The 22,147-nt window shown below is 50.5% G+C and overlaps 1 protein-coding gene across 1 annotated transcript in view; it reads right to left on the minus strand.

The window, feature by feature from the left end:
- Window positions 1–22,147, minus strand: part of VWA3A (von Willebrand factor A domain containing 3A) — a 63,414-nt gene that overhangs the window by 572 nt on the left and 40,695 nt on the right. Inside the window, exons 18-32 of the mRNA XM_034988083.1 lie at window positions 20,483–20,557; window positions 20,175–20,319; window positions 19,339–19,534; window positions 15,753–15,823; window positions 13,237–13,389; window positions 11,624–11,714; window positions 10,831–10,941; window positions 9,711–9,808; window positions 8,718–8,855; window positions 7,680–7,788; window positions 4,151–4,295; window positions 3,288–3,432; window positions 2,719–2,870; window positions 1,867–1,990; window positions 67–164 (exon numbers count right to left, since the gene is read on the minus strand). Coding sequence (XP_034843974.1) covers window positions 67–164; window positions 1,867–1,990; window positions 2,719–2,870; window positions 3,288–3,432; window positions 4,151–4,295; window positions 7,680–7,788; window positions 8,718–8,855; window positions 9,711–9,808; window positions 10,831–10,941; window positions 11,624–11,714; window positions 13,237–13,389; window positions 15,753–15,823; window positions 19,339–19,534; window positions 20,175–20,319; window positions 20,483–20,557 — 1,851 coding nt within the window. The remainder of the gene's footprint in view (window positions 1–66; window positions 165–1,866; window positions 1,991–2,718; window positions 2,871–3,287; window positions 3,433–4,150; window positions 4,296–7,679; window positions 7,789–8,717; window positions 8,856–9,710; window positions 9,809–10,830; window positions 10,942–11,623; window positions 11,715–13,236; window positions 13,390–15,752; window positions 15,824–19,338; window positions 19,535–20,174; window positions 20,320–20,482; window positions 20,558–22,147) is intronic.

Below are 22,147 nucleotides of genomic sequence, written 5' to 3' on the forward strand. Positions count from 1 at the left end.
GTGGGCCCAGGGTCTGGGTGGGCTGGAGCCGTGAGGCAGGTGGGAGGGGCTGCTCGAAGGGCATACCTGAAGGACTGGGCCTTCCAGAGGAAGCTTCTGGCCTTGGTGATCTCCTGGGCCAATTTCCTTAAATCATCTCCTTCAAACAGTGGCAACAGGGGATCCTCGGAAAGAAGAAATGAACGTGAAGTTACATCCATTAAATGACTGGATGCAACTGCAAATCCAAAATCTCAGCAGAAAAATTTTAGAGTTTATCAAATGCGGTCTCCCACCAAATGCAGGAAATCTGTGGGCCTTGGTTTGCATATCTCCAGGGACAAAGAGCTCACCACTTGCCAAGGCAGTCATTCTGCAAATGGGACACTTTGACATAAGGTGTCTGAGGGTCCGTGTCAGGAGCGAGTGGGCAGAGGCAAACTGAGATGCTCACCGAACTTCACTGAAGTCGGTGGCCCCTCTCTTCCCAGCAGAACAGAAGCGGTACCTGCTCCTTATCTCCCTATTACTCGGTGAAATTTGTTCTGCCCTTTCCCTATTGCTTCTAGTAAAACCAAACTTCACAGACATGCTTTCTTTGTTATGTCAACCAGTAGAATTCCAGAGGCTAGCATTAAAAACACAAATTCTCACAATCAGCGAGAGAATGTAAGAAAGAGAAGAAGCTGCCTCTGCCCTTGGCAGCAGGAGCAGAATGATCCCATTCTGCATCCAGAAACTATTCAAAGACTCTGATTTGTCGAGGCATTGAACCGAGGACCCTCGCAATATTGTCAAGTGTGTTTTCCTAAGTTATAAGGACATGGGTAAATATTTATTACTTTAACTTGTTCTCTTCTCTGAACTATTTGTAATATTTGTCCCTAGAAGAGGTACTTGAACAAAGGAGTCATGCAAAGCGTTTGACTTCAAAAATTATTCCATGTCCTGTGATATGTACTTTAACTTCCAAAAAGAAATCTGGAGTTCTTGTTGTTCATCTTACTTGATAATTTGTTGCCTTGAAAATGCTAAAATTGACAGCACTGTGTTCCTAAAAGGTTTAAACATGTGCATAACTTTTCGGTCAGATCAGAAGAGGATGGTTGGTATTCTCCTCTTATCTCGTGTGGGTGACGGAACCTGTGACTTTATTAGATTTACTACTTAGATCATTTGAATATCTGTGTTTCAATGAATTGAACACAGGGAGACAGAAATATGCAGGACTCAAAACAAAGAGGTTAACAGCGTGGGTATCCGGGCTCTGGCTTTACCATTTGCTATGTCCTTAGGTGTATTCCTATCCCTTGCTGAGCCTATTTATTCATCTGTTTAATGGGTATAGTAATGGTTGAGAGGATTGAAAGGGGTAGTCTATATAGAGCAATGGACCTGCACAAAGTGAGGGCTCAATGAATGTGAACTGTTCTATTATTTTTTTTAAAGATTTTATTTATTTATTTATTTTAGAGGGCGAGAGTGTGTGTGTGAGCGGGGAGGGGCAGAAGGGAAGGAAGATGGAGAGGGAGAGAATATTAAGCACACTCCACGCAGAGCACAAAGCCCAATTTAGGGCTTGATCTGATGACCCTGAGATCATGACCTGAGCCAGAATCAAGAGTCAGCCCAACCGCCTGAGCCACTCAGGTGCCCCTGAACTATTCTATTATTAAACAACATGTCCATGCTCTGCCTCTTTCCCATCCTGAGGAGCCGGCCTAGAGGAAGAGCATCAGGGAAACAGAACCCCTTCTAGCCAATACTTTCTAGTCTCCAAGAGAAGCAGAGATCTTTCCAGTTAGAGGGGGAAAATAAAACCCCACCTCTGTGGACATTATATCGAGACATTTGAGCAGACTTGGCTCCGTCGCTCCACAAACCTACCCTTTCGTCCACGAAGCCCTTGGTCAGCAGGCCGTGGATTTTGAGGAGTGTGTCCTCATCAACGGGGCAGTGATAGCGGCCCCCTGTGAGGGTGGCCAGGTTTCTCAGGAAGTCAGCCGCCGCCCTAGTCCAGAGAACAGAGGTGCTGGGGCCAGGCCCGCTGACTGGCCAGGCAAGTTGCCTGCACACCCCCAGCCCATGGGGAGCTCAAGTCTCTGGGGCCGTGGCTCTCGGGCCAGGAGGCTCCGTGTCCTTGAGACCATGTGGGCATCACAGGCCCAGCCCCTGTCAGTTTATGGGCAGTGAACGTGAAAACACACAGCCAGCACACCGGCCTTAATCTAGCCAGTGCCTGCTCCTATGTGTTAGGCCTGGCAGGGACACGGGTGTGACCTTCATGGAGCTCGTGGTTTAGACAAATATGCACCCAAGTCATCACAGTTTTGCCAATAACATTAAAGTCTTTTTCCGAAGGAGCAGAATCTCTCTGGTCTAACACATGTTCCTCTACGGTGATGATTTATAAAAATAACCATGACAATGCTACTTTAAGCTCCTTTCCCCTTAACATTCACCAGTGGGCTCCTGAGAAAGATCAGGAGGGACAATACCGCACGTGCCATTGGTTTCCAGGCTGGAGACAGGAGAGCGGGTTCTGGGAGGTCGAGAGAGGGCTTTCACTCTGCGTAACACCTGCCCAGGCCCTTCTCATTTCTCACTTACGGATCAGGGCCCAGGCGAGATCAGGGTCTATGGGGAGGCCCTGGACTGGGCGAGTTGCTCAGGCCTTGGTCCTCACACATGCAGCCCCGGGAGAGGAACACAGCTTGGAGCCGGCTCCTTCTTGCCCACCTGCCTGAGCCGTTCAGGGAAATGGTGTGCATTTTCACTTTGCTTTTCTCCGTGAGTCTTTGGACTTCACTCAGAATGAGGCTGCAGCTTGTATCTGGCTTCCCGTCGGTCAGGAGGTACAATCCTTCTACATCGTGAAAACTGAAGGCTTTCTGAAAGAGCACGAGCAGGTCGTCTGGCTCGGGGACAGGTGCTCACCGAGAAACCAACTGCCTGTTGTCCCCAAGGAAAATGTGTCTGATTGGATTCCCCTGACTTGTCCGTTAAGAGAGACCCCCCCCCCCCCTCCAGCCTACCACGGACCAAGGAGGCTGCCAAGGTTTAGGAGAAAGAGCACAGCCCACTTCCTGGCTGGTTAACCCCAGTGAGTCACTTAACCTCTCTGAGCCTCTGTGTCTTCATCTATAAAGTGAGAACAAGAATCCCTTTCTTACTGGGTTGTTGGGAAGACGAAATAAAGTAACACTTAGTAAATCTAAAAGGCTCTTTGTAATTTGAAAGTATCCGTATAGGGGGTGAGGGTATTTCTGTTTGGCGGATGGGGGTGGGCTCAGTGGTAAAGAACTTGCCTGTAATGCTTGCAGGATGGAGGTGCTCCCCTGAGCGCACAGCTGGGTCACCCACTGCATGGCCTCGTGGCATGCCGCATCCGTGGTCTCCACCAGAGTGTCCCGCCACAGTTGCAGGTCCTCCGCAAAGCTGAGCAGGCTGAAGCTGGGGATGGGGGAGAATAGGTGGGGGGCAGAGAGGAGGTGAAAGGGAGTGGCTAGAAGAAGGCTGGCTGAAGCAACCCCCGTGAGGACTGTTCATGCCTAGCAGAGTCAAGCCCCTACAGTGAGCCCCGGGGCCCCTCGGGGAGAAGGAGAAGGTACACACCGAAGATTCCAGATGCAGACCGAAATAGATTAACATCCCACCTTGGCTGCTTACAGGGTATGTGATCTCTGGCAAATTACTTAGCCTCTCTAAGTCATAATCTCCTTTTCTGAAAAATGGGGATAATAACGGCAATACCTCGTGGGGGCGCTGTGAGGACTGAACGAAATCATGCACATAAAGTGCTTGGCAAGTGGAAAGTGCTCAATAAATTTTACTCTTATTAATAAGAAGGCAAGAATGAGTCCCAGCCTAGGAGAGTCTCCTTCTGTCTCCTAGCATCCACCTCTCTGGGTAGAGAAAACAAACAACCTGAACCGCCCCCCTTCTTAAAAAATCAAGTTGAGCTGAAATCCACAATTCAAGGCCACCTGGTGGTTCCTTTGCTCTGCTTGCAATGGTCCCTGGGCCCAAGGTGGATTTCTAAAGGCTGCTTTACTTCTTTACTGCTCAAATAAGCTCTGCCTCCAGGCCTCGGGAACGGTGAAGAGGGAAGCCCCACAAACTGCCCCTTTAATCGTCCTGCCCCCCACCCACTCGTGCCCCTGCCTCTCACCTGTCGCAGTGCTTCCGCAGCTGCTCCCAAATCAGCAGAATCAGCTCCGTCTTCACCTGCTGCAGGTAGGGGCCCATGGATCCCGACGTGTCCACCAGGATGCACACTCTGCTCTCCAAAATGGTGCCAAAGAGTCGGCGGCTCCCTGCTCCGAAGTGGTGGGGGCAGAGGCAGGGAAGGTGTGAGGGGTCGCTCCCTCTCCACCCCCGCAGGGTGGTCTTTCTCACAGCAGCGGTCAAATACAAGGTCTGCCAAATACACCTGTTGCCTGACTGATCACCGATCAGATGTCAGCCCCCTAGGAAATGGCCTTTGTGGTGGTGTTGGCGGGGCGTCAGTTGTCCAAGGGCAGAGCTGGTCAGTGGTGTGGGCTTTGGAAGGTCAAGGTTTCCGCTGTGGCTTTGCCTGTGATCTGTGATCACTTGCACAAGCGGTTATAATTGCTCTGGCCTTGGGACGCCTGGGTGGCTCAGTCGGTTGAGTGTCTGCCTTTGGCTTAGGTCATGATCTCAGGGTCCTGGGATCGAGCCCTGCATCGGGCTCCCTGCTCAGCGGGGAGTCTGCTTCTCCCTCTCCCTCTGCTCCTCCCCCCTGCTCGTGCTCTCTCTCTCTCTCAAATAAATAAAAAATCTTTAAAAAAATCGCTCTGGCCTTGAGTTTCCTCATCCCTACAGTTAAGCGAGGGGACAAAGTAGTGTTAAGTATTGTTTGGAGCTGGAAAAGATGTTACGGAGTGCGGAGCCCGTCAGCTGGCCAACAGAAATCAGCGGAGCCTGGCGCTGTGCCCTCAAGGAGCCGAGAGTCGGGCAAGGAAGACAGGTGTTAGCTTAATGGTTCCGGCTCAGACAGCGTGTCGTGGGGCACATCATGGGGAGAGCCCCAATTCCATGGGTAAGCTACCCCTGCAGGAGGAGTGGCAGCTAGTGGAGGAAAGTGGTGGAGGTCTGGAGGGAGCAGCCCGGGAAAGCCTGAGCCGCAGTTGGAGAGCACGGCATGCCCCAGCACCGAGAGAAGGCCCATGCGGGGAATCAGGACCACTGGGATGGAGAGACCTGCGGGGAGAGGGGCAAGAGGTGAAGCCGGTGACGTGGTGGAAGGATTTGGGATTCAACCCAAGGGGAAACAGAGAGGGCCAGCGGCTGGCCAGGGTCACACAGACTGGCGGTGACTGCTGACACTCATACCCACATCCTGATCCACACTTTAGCCAGGCGACAGCTAATCCTACCCTCCTGGCTTCCGCAAGGCTAAATATGGAGGTCACCCAGGGGAAAGCCCAAGGAAGAGCAGACGATGCATCCGGCGTTCTCCAATCATGCCTCAGGGACCTCACTGGAGGCAGTAATAGAAACAATGGAAAAACCGCCACAGAAAAGATGGGCTGTTCTCCAGGAAAAGGTGGACTGAGCTGGCTGGAGCCCCTGCCCAGGAATCCGCCTCGGCTCCTCTGGGCTGTTCTCTGGCAATGCTCACATCAACATGAGGACAAGAGGGAGCCATCCTGAGGCATGGGACACGTTCCGTGAGGATGGCCGGCCAGCCAGCCAGTCGAGGGACCTCCAACCACAACCGGCCGGCTGATCCCTGGTGGGAGCCGGATGGTGGAAACATAGAGCCAGTCCCTAAGCCCTGTCCTTTCTACCTCCGCAGTCTCTCTGACTCTGCCTCCTTCATCCATCTCCATCACCCCCAGCTCTTCCAGCTGGTCCTAGTCTTTCACCTTCTTTTACCTGGCCTACTACGAGGTTACCTGATTCCACACCATCCCCTCAATAGTTTATATTCCACATGGCAACCAGGGGGATCATTGCCCATGCTAACTTGATCACTTTCCCTTGATTTACAACATATAGTGGCTTCCAACTGCTCTTAGGACAAAAGATAAAGTCCGGGCAGGGCCTCATCTCTCTGGGATGGTCTCACCCTTACTCTTCCTCATTCTCAGCCACAAAGGCTCCCTTTTTTTTTTTTTTTAATTTATTTAGAGAGAGAGAGAGAAAGAGAGTGTGTGCGTGAGCAGGGAGTGGGGCAGAGGGAGAGAGAGAGAGGGAATGTCAAGCAGACTCCTCACTGAGCACGGATCCCAGTTTGAGGCTTGATCTCATGACCCAAAATCAAGAGTCAGATGCTTAACCAATGGAGCTACCCAGGTGCCCTTCACACTGGCTTCCTTTTAGTCTTTGTATTCAGCATCCTCCCACTCCCTGCCAGCACCTCAGACATGCCTGTCTTTCCTCTCTTTGCCCAGCTAACATCTATTCATTCTTCAGATCTTGGCTCAAATATCATCACCTCCTCAGGAGAGCCCTCCGTGATCTTCCTGTCCAGGCCTGCCGCCCCCTTAGAGGCTCGCACGGCACCATGCCCATCTCCTCTCTATGCGTCACTGTGGTGACATTAGACTTATTTGTGAGACTCTTTGGTTAATGTCTGTCTCCTAAACCGTACGCTCCACGAGCTCAGAGGCTGTGTTGGGTGTCGCCTTCCACCATCTCCCCAGTGCCTGACAGGAGAGCAGCACATAGTTGTTGAATAATGAACGAATGAGTGAGTAAGTGAAGTAGCCCTGGGTTTTGAAGTGTTGGCGCCGTTTGAAGTATGAGGTGGCACTGGGCTGCGCACCTGTATGTGAGGTGGGGACTTGGCTCCTACTGCGAGCGGCCTCTTGACGCCCTTCCCGGCAGCGAACGTGCGCTGGGATTGGAGAGAGGCGCGGGACCATGTCAGCGTCTGACCTGACGACTACACCTGGAGCTGACGGCCCCCTACAGCGACTTTGGGAAGCGCAGTCATCACTCTACCCCACGGCACATGGTCTGTTTTACCAGGTTCTACTGGTCCACAGGACTGGACCTAATGAATTTGCACAGGATCCTGGGGGCCCCCTCCCTAGGGACCTCTACAAAAGGCTCCCTCTCTCCTTCCTCCTGTTGTCCCAGCAACCGTCCAGGCCCCAGCACCTCAACACCCTCCCGTCCAGCACTAGCTATCTGCCTGCCCTCTTGGACTTGATGCTTCTGACCATCTCTCGATCCCCAGCCCGCCCTTCTCTAGGATGTGAGCCTGGCTCTCCTGGGCCAGCCCTGCTGTTTGCCTGCCCTGAAGGGGCCCTGGTGCTCTTGGTAAAGAAGAACAGGGGGATTTTTCTCTGTTGGGACCCCCTCCCATATCTACCTTGATGGACCAGTTCTGTGGGGTCTAATCAATACTGAATTGAGCCTCTTGAGAGTGAGCCCCTCAGTCATGTCCAGGAAGGCAAGGGGTGGGGGACGTGGCCTTGCAGGGTGGGCCTGGACAGGCCTGGGTTCTCTCTGGTGCCCTTTGGCCCATGCTCCACCTCCCTGACATCCAGCAGCTTGACTGACTTTGGAACCCAGAAATCATGTTGTACTTGGATGACCCTCCTGGCCTCACCCCTGACTTGACAGTTCGTGCACCTGGCCTGGGAAGGACTGACCCTGGTCCCTGGGGTTGACCTTGCACTTCCCCTCATGCCCCTCCCACCCTCCAGGACAGCAGGCAGGCTCACCAGACAGCAACCACTGCAGCCTCTGGACATAGCGCCTCATCACCTTCTCCAGGCACGTGATGTATGCTTCCATTTCCCTGGGCGTCCACTGGATATGTCTCACTATCCCCTGGGTTAAGACAAGCCAAGGCAGATTTCCCCCCATCAGCTAGCTATGTTTTCAGATCCCCATCACCCCCGTAAATGGTTCGGGCGGTTGTAGTTAATAATTTCCAAAACATCTATTAGGCATGCATATATTTGCTTACAAGTTTTTTTTCTTTTATCAAACTACCAGATTTATCGTTCTAAAAGGAGTAGGGGAATTGGGACGATGGTTTTGTGGCAAATGCGGTCACTGTGATAATAAAAAACATAGCATCTCTAAATTTTAAATTAGAAAACCCTTAATGGTAGGACAGGAAGTCCATAAATGCCAAACTAAAAGATAAAACTCCCATCAAATCCTTCTGGTGAATAATTTTGAATTTGGTGGCTACTTTTGACTTTCTAGTTTCCCCTAACATCGATAATATCATATCAAATGGCAAGGATAGAAAACGGGATCTTCTAAAGAAAGAACCCACGATTTGTTTTTCATTTGTACTAAATTTCTTTGTTCCAGTGTCAAAGCAATGAAAAAAAAATTACCCCAAAACTACAAACTAGAGAACACCTTCCCCTCCCCACAGGGAGGCGGGGAGGAGGGAAGCCCCCCAGTCTCCATCATCCTGATAGAACCATCAGCAGAACTGGGGTACAGAGTTCTGGTGAGTTCTTCAGCCACTGCCCCATTCTCAGCAACTGTTTCTAATTCTCACACCAGGGAGCCCTTCTAGCTCTGGGGGGTGGTATCAGGCCCTCCAGGGGTTGGCTTCTCTTCCAATGGGATCTGCATTTCCTTTTTGCCGAAAGCCATCCCACTTTGTGGATAGAAGAGGGAAGAGAATCCATGGCACAGACACGCACATGGAGTACCCCCCAAAACTCACCATTTGTGGCTGATCACAGGCAGGGGGTGGGAGAAAGGGAACGAGGGCAATGGAAACCACAACTCACATTGATTTCTACGCTGGGCAGGATGCTGCAGTATTTGGCTGACGCCAGGCCCTGGACTGACTTTTGATGAGCGCAGCTGGGACCCATGTATCTGGAGATTTCCATCTTCAGTTTTTTTAGCCCATAATTTGCTACCCACTTGAGAATAAAGGAAAGAACTATTATCTTGGGTAATGTAGTCTTAATTGAATGATGGTCTGACTCATCTATTAAAACCTTGTGTTTGAAATCTGTCTCGTGTTTGAAATGTGGGGTTTCTAGGTCCTCACTGAGCATCTGTTGCCTGTGGATTCCTTCCCCTGCACTGGGGAGAGATGCACAAGAAATGCGGGGAACGGGGAACACAATTTATTGAGCATCTGCTACTTCCGAGTCTGGTGGGCATTGGAAGTCTGGTTCCCCAATATCCATTTCAACTCTCTCCCACAAAATTTGAGTGGAAAGCCATGATTGGTCTGAAGTTCAGCCTCTATACCAATGAGGATAATCTCAGTCTCCTTGTCACCACGAGAGGTACAATAATGGGCAGGCTCACAGCCATCAAGCATGGTTCCGGGATCGGCCCCATCAGAACCAAGCTCAGACGTTTAATGAATGATTGTGGGAAGAAAGATGTTCCACCTTCAGGATATGAACAAGAAGGGGGATTTCTGCTGCTTGCAACCAAAAGATGGACGCTGCTAAGTGGTCTACACAAAATATACTTCAACTAGCCATCAATCCTATTAGACAGGAACAACTGTCTTCATTTTTACAAATGAGGACACGAGATTGAGTGTAGCTGAATGACTTGCCCAAAGTCACCCAGCTAGGAAGTGGCAGGCCCAGGTTTCAAACATAGGTCTACTTAACTCTTTCCCCACCTGCCACATTAAGCAGTCCTTGTAAGCAGGTTTGTCCTCATTTCCAAGTATGCCCACCTTCCTAGAAGCGGAAAGTTGGTGGAAGGAATTACTGCTTGAGGGACATGTGCTGGTGCCAAGAACTTCATACCTCTTTGCTTGAGCACACTGCATCCTTCCTGGGCAACTGGATAGAAGTGCTAACCCTCCGTATGCCCCTTCCTTGAGGGTACTTCTTGTATATGGAGCCTGGGAAAAACAGAGTGAGGTTATCTTTTTTTTTTTTTATTCTTATGTTAATCCCCTACATTACATCATTAGTTTTAGATGTAGTGTTCCATGATTCATTGTTTGTGCATAACACCCAGTGCTCCATGCAGAACGTGCCCTCTTTAATACCCATCACCAGGCTAACCCATCCTCCCACCCCTCTCCCCTCTAGAACCCTCAGTTTGTTTTTCAGAGTCCATTGTCTCTCATGGTTCGTCTACCCCTCCGATTTCCCCCGCTTCATTCTTCCCCTCCTGCTATCTTCTTCTTTTTTTTTTTTTCTTAACATATATTGCATTATTTGTTTCAGAGGTACAGATCTGAGATTCAACAGTCTTGCACAATTCACAGCACTTACCAGAGCACCTACCCTCCCCAGTGTCTATCACCCAGTCACTCCATCCCTCCCCCCCCCCCCCCCCCCACTCCAGCCACCCTCAGTTTGTTTCCTGCGATTAAGAATTCAGAGTGAGGTTATCTTGTACACCTTCCCTCCCTCCACTCTTTCCCTCCTTCCCTCCCGCCTTGGGCTTCATGTTGCATGTTAATTTCTCTGTCAATCAAATCAGCTGCAAAATTCCTTAGGTGCAATTTGCTGAAGGGTAGAAGGGAGGCTGTTAGGTGGATCAGGGGAACCCGACTGCAAGCTCCGCTCACCACAGCTCAGTGAATCGCTCCTGGGTACCAGCCCCATTTGTACCACTTCACAGTCATCAATGGTGGGGTGGTAGGGACCCAAGGACACTCATCTCCACTCCCTTCCCCATTTCCCAATCAGCCTGAGAGCGGAGGACACTGCCTCTGATGGAGGGACGGTGAGTGGCGTCGAGAATTTGCACGCCCATTTCCCCAGGCTGGGAGACCTGAGTGGCTTGAGTGTAGGCACTGCAGCCCATGTCCTGGGACAGCTGGAGAGGGTCTCCCTACCGCGGGGCCTGCTGACCCGACAGTCCCCACAGGGTGACGGGGCTGTCCAGATGTTCGTGTAGCCTCCTACTCACCCACGTTATTCCCCGACTCTGTATAAAACAGTGAGAGAGAGGTCTCTGCTTCCCTCCATTTGGTCTTCCTCCTCCGTTCTGCAGTCCCTTCTCTCATGGGCTGGGCTGCAGCTAGGGGACAAGGGGGCTGTTGGCTGGAGCAGCCTCGTGGGGTCACGCAGTGACGCTGTCCAGCTGTCTTAGAGACTTGTCGATTTCAGCTATGCTGTATCCTCGAGATCGGGCTCCAAGATGGCTTTGAGGTCCTTTGGGACTACCCCAGGTCTTCTGGCCTCCCCTGGAGCAGCGGTAGTTTGAGCTGCCATTTACCCAGTGCCCATATAACCCAGGCGCGGGGGTGCTAGGAGCTTTCTGTACCCCTGTCTCGTGTTATCCTCACAGTGCCCCAGGTTACAGACGAGGTAAGGGGGACTCAGAGGCAGTCAGGGCAGAGCAAAGACTCCACCCAGGTCTTGCTGACTCCATCACTCTGCTCTGGACCGTTCTGCTATGTCTCTGACATTGGAAATAAGATACAAGGTCTTGGTGCTGTGCGCTGAATACTTTAATAAACAAACTGAAGCCCTGTCACGATCAGCTAGCACCCGTCATTTATCCTTAGCCCCTCTGGGCCCAAATTTCCTTATCAGCAAAACGGGGAACTGATAGATGACCTGTAAGCTTTAGATGGGACAATCTTAGCGGAAGGCCTGGCACGTGATCAAGACTCATGATCATCCATCATTTCAGTTACTGTCGTAATTGATTCACCTCTCGGCCAGGGCCGCCCCCCACCTCCACCCACTGGCCTTACCTGGTGGGGCGCCTGCTTTGCTGCTGAGGGGCCCCCAAGTCAGAGCTTGCAGGGAGGAGCTCTTCTCTCTGTCAGGGTTGTCTTTAAGGCTCTAGAAAACAGGCAGTCTTTCCCATCAGTGGCCTGTTCTCTGTGAGAGGCCCAGACAGTGTGTAGCTTACTCCCATCCCAGGGGCTGTGTGTCCAGGAGGTCCTGTCCACACAGGCACTGTCCTCATTCAAAGACCTCCACCAGGTTCCAGGAGCCAGCCCAGAGACCTCATTTTCCCCTGCCTTCCCAAATTCTAGGATGAAACCCCAGTCTCAGTTTGACCATTAGGAACCTGTGCAGGGAGGAGCCAATGGGAGCAGAATCTCGGACACGTTTGTTCCATCTCCTGCTGCAGATTTAGAGGAGACTGTGGGTTTTGAGGTTAAAAAAAAGTGTACAGGTATGTGGGGTATGTGTGCATGTGCGTGTGTGTGCATGTGTGTGTGTGTGCGTATTTAACAGTGAAGGAGGGCATGCTAGGACAGCCATGGGATTTGCCAGAACTTTCTTCAGTTACCTGCCCTTCTTCCTACTGGACTGGGATTTCTGGGCCTCCAGCATGATAAACAACCATTCAGGTAAATTCTATGCCCTACTGGGTACCTTGGTTCTAAGGGAGGAGTTCTTCCTCACTGGGAACAAGGGGAAAGTGACGATGGCTGAACAAAGTCACCCGGGGCCCTGGACCAGCTCACATCACTGGGCGAGCTGTTGTGGAAAAGGCCTGGTTGCTGCCACCCGAGGGAGCCCCCAGCCCTCGTTCCAGGAGGCTCTTGGGAGGCTGAACCAGCTCAGGAAGCACTGAAGGCTCAAGAGGCAGCCCCCGAGACTTTTGGGTTTCATCCCAGAATTTGCCTCTGGGCCCGCTCCTGGAACCTGGTGGAGTTCTCCGAATGAGACGGCAGTAAGCTCCACGGGATCCGGACGGATTCCCTCACTCTGCAAATGCACTGTGTTCACAAGGCTCTGTCAGTCAGTGACATGCTGAAGGGCTCCAGATATCTGCCTGTCTGCTCACAAGCACTGGAGTCTGGGGTCCTCTGGGGTCCCTCTGATTTCTGCAGTGGGGTGGATATTTTATGCAGGCAGATGTGACAGGCTGTGATGGGGAGAAGACACAGGTGCACCCTCAGGGTCCTATGGGCCCCCGCCAAGCCTTGGGCAGTGGTAGCAGGAGCCCAATACCCTAATACCCTAGTTCCTTTGCCCCCGAGAGATCCACCCGGACAAGCCCTCCTGCCTTACAACCGTCAGATGTCATGGTGCGTGCCAGTTCCATAAGGTCCCTAGTACCGGCTAGGGAACGAAGCTGGGATGGCCAGGCAGAGTCAAAGGTGAGTGAGAAGGAGGCCAGAGATGCCCCCAGAGCTGAGAAGCAGGTTCCCCAGAGGAGTTCCTCCCCTGCGAGGCCAGGGCTGGAGGTACCCTTGAGACACTCACCCCTGAGCACCCTGCCCCTGCCCCCACCCCTGCTGGCCCTGGGGTCTGGGGGCCTGGCCCAGGCCATTTCAAGATCTAGGAGAGACCAGGAGACAAGGTGGCAACAAAGTCCTCTGTGTGTTATTAGGGAGGGGAGTCAAACCATTCTGGCCACCGAGGGAGTTGTGGGTTTGGAAGAACAGAGTTTCTTGGGCTGATTTCTTTGCTTGAACATCTTTGGCTTTTCTTTCAGGAGGACTGCACTTTCCAGTTCTTTTCCAGACTGGTTCTTCAGGGAGGACACCAGTAAGGCACACTGCAATGGGGATTGGGAGGGTTAGCGGTGCCCCAGCCACGATGTGCCTCCAAGCAGGGGATACCCCCTGCTTACACACACACACAGCAGGAGAGACTGGGTCCACTGGGGCCTCTGGACTCCTCTTTCTGTCCCTAGAATGCCTCCTGGGGCTGAGAGCACTAGGGATCAATCCTATTAATAATAAGCCCCATGTATTATTGAGATGCCTCAGGCACTGAGCTAGTCAATGCCTGGGGGTCTCAAACCCTCTTGCCAACAAGGCATGCCAACTATGCTTTTAGTCCCATTTTGCAGACGAGGAACCCAAAGCTCCATGAGTTTAAGGGACATGCCCAAGACTACACTACTCTTTTGTAGAGGACCTTCAATTCAAATCCAGGTGGATCTGGTTCCAAAGCCAGTGCTTTCCATACGTGGACCCAGCATCCACATACACCCATCAGCTCACCACATACCCAGGACCAATGCTGGCAGAACAGTGGTATAATACTTGGTTCCTTTTGCCAACACATTTCTCAACTGCCTGAAAGCTTCTCCAGTAATTCTCAAAGCATGAAGACATCATTTGAAAGTAAATCATGTCCTAGGCAGGGTGGGTTAACCCATTATTGCCCACTAACACTTTGTGAACGTTTGTCAGATGAGGGAACAGACTAAGGTGCACTTGAGAAGGGTAAACAAAGCACTAGAGAGGAATCGCTCCAGGGAGGGCAGCTGAGGCATGGCCAGGGGAGCCACAGATGTGCCAGCCCAGTGGCCCTGCCCTCTCAGGAGCTCACACTGTAGTCAGGGGCATGTTGCCCTGCAAATGGCTGCAATGAAAATGTGTCAGGCCGGGTCTCCTTCATGGGCTCTTCCTCCCTCCCCTCCCTTGACCATGACCCCCTTCATGCTATCTGTCTACCCCCATGGCTTGAACTGCTCCACATCTACCTCCAGCCTCTAACTTCTCCCCCTCTCTCAAGGACCCACAGCTCACAAGCACCACAAACTCACCTTTGCCCTAGGCCCACCCTCTCCACATCCCCGGCAGGATCCTCTCCTGTTACTTCTCTCTTGGTCAATGGCACCACTGTCTACCAGGTCCCCCAGCAAGGAACTTGAAAGTTACTCTGGAATTCTTCCCTACCCCATGCGTTCCATCGCCATAAATGTGGTCAATTCTTCCTTAAATGCTCTCATGTCCGTTCCCTCATCCCTGTTCTCATGGCTCCTCACATGACCTGGCCCCTTTCTATCCCTCTCATCTCACCTGGAATTGTTCAACACCATTCTCTGAGGAAGTAACATTTTAGAGAGTCTTGAATGATAAGGAGCAACCTATGGGCATCTGGGAGGGGATGGCAGGCAGAGAAAAGAGTAGGTGCAGAAGGCCCAAGTTGAGGAAGGAGTTTGGGAATGAGCTCAGGCATTCAAGGAACTCCAAGGAAGCCAAGATGTATAGCACACAGACCTTAACCATGACTTATAGGAAACTCCCATGCTTCATCCAAAGCCTTGGGTGTCAGTGGATCAGGACATGGGGAGGGAAGCTGATATGGGGTGAGTTGTGTCCCCCAGAAAGATATGTGGTAGTCCAAACCCACCATCCATGTGAATGTGACCGTCCTTGGAAATAGGGTCTTTGTAGATGTAATTAAGATGTAAGTTAATGAGGTCATACTGGAGAAGGGTGTGCCCTTAATCCAAACCTGTGGCATCCCTTCAGGAGAAGAGATGCAGACACACACAGGGGGAGGGGAGCCATGCAAAGGTGGAGGCAGAGCTGGGAGCTGTGTTGCCACAGCCAAGGAATGCCAAGGATTGCTGGTGACAAGGACTCTGTCCTTGACTGAACTTCAAGTGGACTCCTCTGAGCACTCTTCTTGACTCAGCCTTGACTTTGGCCTATTAAACCCAGTTTTAGCAAAGAATCCCGTTCAGCCTGTTTGGCAAGAATCCCCCTACCCTTAATATCTAATTAAGTTCCTTTTAGTACATTTCTATCCATTGACCTTTTTGCTATATTGGCTATAAATGGGCTATAAATCCCCAGCTCTCTTGGCTGTATTCAGAGCTGAGTTCAGTCTCTCTCCTCTACTGTAGTAGCCTTGGATAAAGTCTTCCTTGCCATTTTTAACAAGCATCCAGTGCAATTTTTTTTAAACACCAGCCAGCACCAGAAGCTAGGAAGGAGTAAGAAGGGATTCTACCCAGAGCCCTCAGAAGGTGCATGGCCTCTCTGAAAGCTTGAGTTCAGACTTCCAGCCTCTGAAACTGAGAGGATAAATGTCTCTTGCTTTAAGCTGCCTAGTTTGTGGTACTTTATATGGCAGCCCCAAGACAGAAGTGCAGTCATTCAACCCACACCTAAGGCATACCTTCTGGGAGTAGTTGAGAGCCTTCTCCATCTCAGACATGATGGCGTTGATGTCATCACTTTCGTAAATACCTAGACACAAAGCACATTGTGAGCATGGAGAAGGCGTGCAGATCCTGGCAAGCGTCCATATCTGTACACACCAGGGCTGTGTGGAGGTGACCAGAGTTGACCAGCCCCCACCCCTACGCCATCCAGCGGTGAAGGGGATGGGCACGGACAGTGAGGCTCCCAGCAGGGGGGCTGGCCCTAGGACTCAGCACCCTGCACCCAGCCAACTGCTCTCACCCAGACGAAGGAAGGGTTAGGAGCGATGGTCCTGCTATTCCAGTGAATAAAAAGACCCACCTTGGTATTATTTAAAGTATCTAGTGTCTGTAGTGAATATTGGTGACTTATTTGAGAGGGACTGGAGTGTAATGACTAAGAAGACAGCCTCTGAAGTTGGCCTGCCGGGGTTCAACTCCTGGTCCCACCACTTATTACTTGTGTGCTTTTGGGCTCTGTGTCTCAGCTTTCCCATCTGTAAAACGGGGATAAGAGTAACCCACTTCATAGGGTTATTGTGAGGAATGAATAATAATATATGTAACAGGCTTGGAACCATGTCTGGCATATAATAACTGTTCTAGAGTGTGTGCTATTATTAGTAATAATCACCAATGATAACTTAAATGTTAATGTCCGGCACTTTTCATGGGAAGAGCTGGGTAACAGGGCCCCAGAGTTCCAGCCCCAGCTATGCCACTAACTTTGTAACCACAGGTAACTCATGTCCCTGGGAGTCATTTCTTCATTTGTATCAGAGAGCGTGGAATGTACTAGTGCATTCCAAACTTCAATCACTGCTGTATCCCCATCACGATTTCCCCTTATCTGCATACCACCTAAACCACTATCTCCTTTATATATTTTGTCAATTCACTTTTGTTTACTTAAAAGCATATATCTGTGTGTGTATATGTGTGTATATATATATGCTATTGACATATGTTAGTTTCATGTATACAACATAATGATTGGATATTTGCATATACTGTGAAATGATCGCTATAATGTCTATCTAACATACTTTAAAAGTATATTTTTAAAAAGAAAACTTAAAAAAATAAAGACAGAAAAAACTTAAGGGCGCCTGGGAGGCTCAGTTGGCTAAGCATGGACTCTTGCTCTCAGCTCAGGTCTTGATCTCAGGGTCATGAGTTCAAGCCCTTCATTGGGCTCCACGCTGGGCATGAGCCTACTTTGAAAAAAAAAAGTACATAAATAAAACATTTAAAAAAATAATAAATAGGGGCACCTGGGTGGCTCAGTCGGTTAAGTGGCTGCCTTCGGCTCAGGTCATGATCCTGGGGTCCTGGGATTGAGCCCCACGTCCGGCTCCCTGCTCAGCGGAGAGCCTGCTTCTCCCTCTCCCTCTGCCTGCCACTCTGCCTACTTGTGCTCTCTCTCTCTCTATCTGTCAAATAAATAAATAAAATCTTTAAAAATAATAATAAATTTTAAAAAGAAAAAAATTTATGTCACTTCTGACAGCAGAAAGTTAGCACCTTTTTTAAAAAAAACATTTATTTTTAAGCAGGCTCTAGGTCCAGTGTGGGGCTTGAACTCATGACCCTCCTGACTGAGCTAGCCAGGCCCCCCAGAAAGTTAGCACTTTTTAAAAAAGATTTATTTATTATTTGGGGGGGCGGTGGGGGAGGGGCAGTGGGGGAGAGAGAACCTCTATGCAGCGCTCAGTCTCACAACCCCAAGATTATGACCCTGAGATCATGACTCCAAGATCATGACCCAAGCTAAAACCAAGAGTCAGTCGCATAACTGACTGAGCCACCCAGGTGCCCTAAAGTTAGCACTTTTTTTTTTTTAAGATTTTATTTATTTATTTGACAGAGAGAGAGACAGTGAGAGAGGGAACACAGCAGGGGGAGTGGGAGAGGGAGAAGCAGGCTTCCTGCCGAGCAGGGAGCCCAATGCAGGGCTTGATCCCAAGACCCTGGGATCATGATCTGAGCCGAAGGCAGACACCTAATGACTGAGTCACCCAGGTGCCCCTAAAGTTAGCACTTTTAATGAAATGTTAAAATAAGTAAATAACTACTTAGGGGAGAAAAAAAAAAACCCTTTTCCTCTATTCTCTTAGATTTCTCCAGCTGGGATAATAAAACTGACAAAGACAGATTAACAAGAGAAAAACAGAATTTCTTAACGTGGGCAGCATGCACATAGGCAGGAGAAAGTAACTCAGAGGGTGTGGTTGGAAGTTGGGGCCTATATGGCATCTTAACCAAGGACAGCTTGGGGCGCCTGGGCGGATCAGTGGGTTAGGCATCTGCTTTCAGCTCAGGTCATGATCCTAGAGTCCTAGGATTGAGTCCCGTGTCAGGCTCCCTGCTTAGTGGGGGGGTCTGCTTCTCCCTCTACCCTTCCCCCCTGCTCGAGCTCTCTCTCTCTCTCTCTCTCTCTCAAATAAATAAATAAAATCTTAAAAAAAACAAAACTAAGGACAGCTCCTTTGTAGGGAAGTGACAAGACAAAGGGAAGGCGGTTAGGCTCTTGGGGGGGCTGACTGTGGGAAGGCAAATACAGGGAGGGAAATGAGGAAAGATACACGTTGTTTTAGTAAGGTTTGTTGTCTCCAGTGCTTCTCCTTCTCCTGGCATGGGAGAGGGAGACACCTAAGATGGACATTTATGTCCTGCTTTTAGGCAAATGGGGGTGCAGAGAACTTCTTCACTATTTCTCAGTTGTCTTCAGTTCAAACCAATCCTTATGCCACAGTGGCATATTTTGGGGTGGCATGTTCTGATCCCCTACAACTATCGCAGTAAAAGAAATTGTTGCTCCATGTTCCACATTTACCCATCTTGCCAACCTCCTGTTATAAACATATCACCTTTTGGGAAATGTTAAATTAAGAGACCCTTAAGGCCCCTTCCAGCTGTGACATTCTGAAATATTTTTAAGTCAGGGCACCTGGCTGGCTCAGTCCAGATAGCGTGCAACCCTTGATCTTGGGGTTGTGAGTTCAATCCCCACATTGGGCATGGAGCTTACTTAAAAAAGAAATAAATACAATATTTTAAAGTAGGCTTACTTTTTTTTTCTTTTTTACTTTAAAAACGTGTGGTAAAATACTCAACATAAAATGTACCATTTGAACCTTTTTTTTTTTTTTTTAAGATTTATTTATTTTAGAGAGAGAGCACAAACAGGAGGGACAGAGGGAGAGGGAATCTTAAGCAGACTCTATGCTGAGCGTGGAGCCCAGTACAGGGCTCGATCTCATGACCCTGAGATTAGGACCTGAGCCGACCCCAAGAGTCAGATGTTTAACTGACTGTGCCACCCAGGCGCCCCCCATTTGAACCATGTTTGAAGTGTGCAATTCAGTGGCATTAAGTATGTTCACGTCATTGTGTGGCCCTGACCACCATCCGTCTCCAGAATAGGAATGCTGGAGATTTCCGAATGGGATTTTCACATGCCCCTTTCCTGGAACACATCTATGGCGCGGGGAGCTATGTTGGTACCGAGACAACTTTCTGGAAGGAAGGAGGTGGAGGGGCCTGCCAACCCTCACGCACCTGTGTCTCCAAACCAGTGGAAGCGCCCAGCAGTAGCCTGGGTGACCTCGCGGTAGGCGGCCCTCGTGTCAGTGCGGCTGGCATAGTGGGCAGGGGGCGTGATGTCCATCTGAGGCTCACCCACGTAGAAGAGACACACGTTCAGCTGGAGGTCGCAGCCCCCACAGGCCTCGGCCATGTAGGCGCTGAGCATGGGCTGTGCGGGGAGAGAGGGCAGGAGGGCCCCGCGGCTGAGGGCTCTTGGAGGGACTGGTCTCAGGTCCTCTGAGCCTAATCCTCTTTCCCCAGGGCCTACTGGGTGCCAGGTCTAATACATGGCACCAAGGATAGAAAGATAACTGAGCTTGGGCCATAGTTTCTCTGTCTTAATAGGCATGGCCGGGGAGTGGACCTGAGAGCCTGCTCATGCTGAGTGTGGTCAGGGGACCAGAAGCATGGACATCTCCTGGGAGCTTGCTGGGAAGGCAGACTCTCAGGTCCCAGGCCAGGCCTTCAGGAACAGGATCTGCATTTTAACAACAACACCAGGTAATTCTTCTGCACATTAAAGTCTAGTTTGGAGGGGCACCTGGGTGGCTCAGTCGGTTAAGCGTCTGCCTTCGGCTCGAGTCATGATCCCAGGGTCATGGGATCGAGCCCCGCATCGGGCTCCCTGCTCGGTAGGAAGCCTGCTTCTCCCTCTCCCACTCCCCCTGCTTCTGTTCCCTCTCGTTATTGCTCTCTGTTAAATAAATAAATAAAATCTTAAAAAAAAAAAAAAGTCTAGTTTGGAAAATCAGGCTGGAGAAATCCGTTGCTAAGGCATCCACCTAGTAGAAGATGTATGGCCTACCCACCATGTCCTGGTCAGGGATGCCCCCCGTGAAGAGGTAGATGCCCTGCGACTGGTGTTTGTCTTTGTCCTTGAAGTCCACTTCCACAGCCTTCCGCAGGGCGCTGAGGACATTCCTGCTTCCCTGACAGCGCAGAGTCAGGGCCCACCTGGGAGGTGAGGAGGGCCAGCTGAGGGAGGCCCCGGGGGTGTGGCGGGGGGAGGGCGGAGAGTCCACCGGAGAGGGGGACAGAGCAAACGGTACCCCAGAGGCTGCCCTCCCACACGGCAGGCGCAATCTCCGACCGTCACCTACCGCCAGGGGTCACCTACCGCCAGGCGCTTTGTAGGTTTTCATGGCTCACGGCAGCCATCTCGGGCCTCCAGCTTTCAGCTGTGCTTCCAAACCTTGGGAGGGAAGGTAAGAGGGCGTGTTCTTAAGCGAGAAGTATATCCACGCTACACCCCAGGGCTTTGGGCTCCCCAGGCTTTTAGGGGGGCAAAATTCTGATTGCACCCCAAAAGGTTAGGATGTCACTGGCCTGGGCCATCCACAAGATTTCCTTGCTAGTCATGACCTGTCTGTCACATACATCTGCAGGGCGAGCAGAGCCGGGGGTCTCAAGACTCAGAGCCAGGACCAGCTCTGGCCAGACTTCTTTTCTGACTTCCCCACCCCGCAAAGGAGGGAGTCATTGCCCCATTTTAAATTCCCCTAGAACAGATTCAGCCCCACAACTGACTTTTTTCACTCTGTCTGTACTATAGTTTTGTTTTTTTGGTTTTTTTAGATTTTATTTATTAGAGAGAGAGCGAGAGAGCATGAGCCGGCGGGGGCAGAGGGTGTAGGGAGAGGGAGAAGCAGACTCCCCACTGAGCAGGGAGTCCGATGCGGGGCTCGATCCCAGGACCCTGAGATCTTGACCTGAGCCGAAAGCAGATGCTTAACCATCTGAGCTACCCAGGCACCCCTATAGTTTTTAATAAAAAAAAATGCATCATCTCATTTTCCTATGAGACAGAATTTAAATCCTTGAGAAGAGGACTGCTCCTCTTTATCAAGAAAAAGGTGTCCCCTCGCTGGCTCTAGATGAATTCTTCCACCTGGCCTTCTGAGACTCTGCCCACAGATACCTCCCTCCCCCCACACATCCCCTACTTCTCTCTACTCCCTTCTGCCCCACTGTCTCTGCACATGTTTAAGCCTGTCCATTCTTAAAAATAACTTCCTCTTTCTTCCAGGGTCAACTTCCTTAGCCACTTCTCTTTCCCGTGTACGGACCAGCTCCTTGGAAAAACAATGTCCCTCCCTGGAAAAACAATGTCCCACCACCTCCTCAGCTTCTCCTTACTCCAAAACCCACTGCAGTCCAGCTTCTGGTAGGTTCTCTGGCAAATATTAACAATAACCTCCTTCCCCTCTCATGAAAATATCTATTGTAGTTGGATAGTAAATCCTCTATTACAGTTTGATAAAAAATTCTAACAATATCTAGAGAGTAAAATTTCCTCCAATTTTATTCCCCAGAAAAAGTTCTATTAACTTTATATTCTTTTGGATTAAAAAAATAAAAAGCATAGGGGTGCTTGGGCAGTGGGTAGAGCATGTGACACTTTTTTTTTTTTTTTTTTTTTTAGCGACAGAGAGGGGCCCTTGGGTGGCTCAGATGCTTAAGTGTTTCCCTTCAGCTCAGGTCATGATCTCAGGGTCCTGGAATTGAGCCCCAAGTCAGGCTCCCTGCTCAGCGGGGAGTCTGCTTCTCCCTCTGCCTCTCCCTTCTCTCCTCTGCTCGTGCTCTCTCTCTCTCTCAAATGAATAAATAAAATCTTAAAAAGAGAGAGAGAGAGAAAGACAGGGAGAGAGCGGAGGTGGGGGGCAGAGGGAGAAGGAGAGAGAGAATCCTAAGCAGGCTCCACACGCAGTGTGGAGCCCAATGTGGGGCTCGATCTCACGACCCTGAGATCATGATCTGAGCCAAAATCAAGAGTCAGACATTT

Source organism: Mirounga leonina, unplaced genomic scaffold (genome assembly GCF_011800145.1).
Source record: "Mirounga leonina isolate KUSES-001 unplaced genomic scaffold, KU_Mleo_1.0 Mir_448, whole genome shotgun sequence".
In the NCBI taxonomy this organism is placed as follows: domain Eukaryota; kingdom Metazoa; phylum Chordata; class Mammalia; order Carnivora; family Phocidae; genus Mirounga; species Mirounga leonina.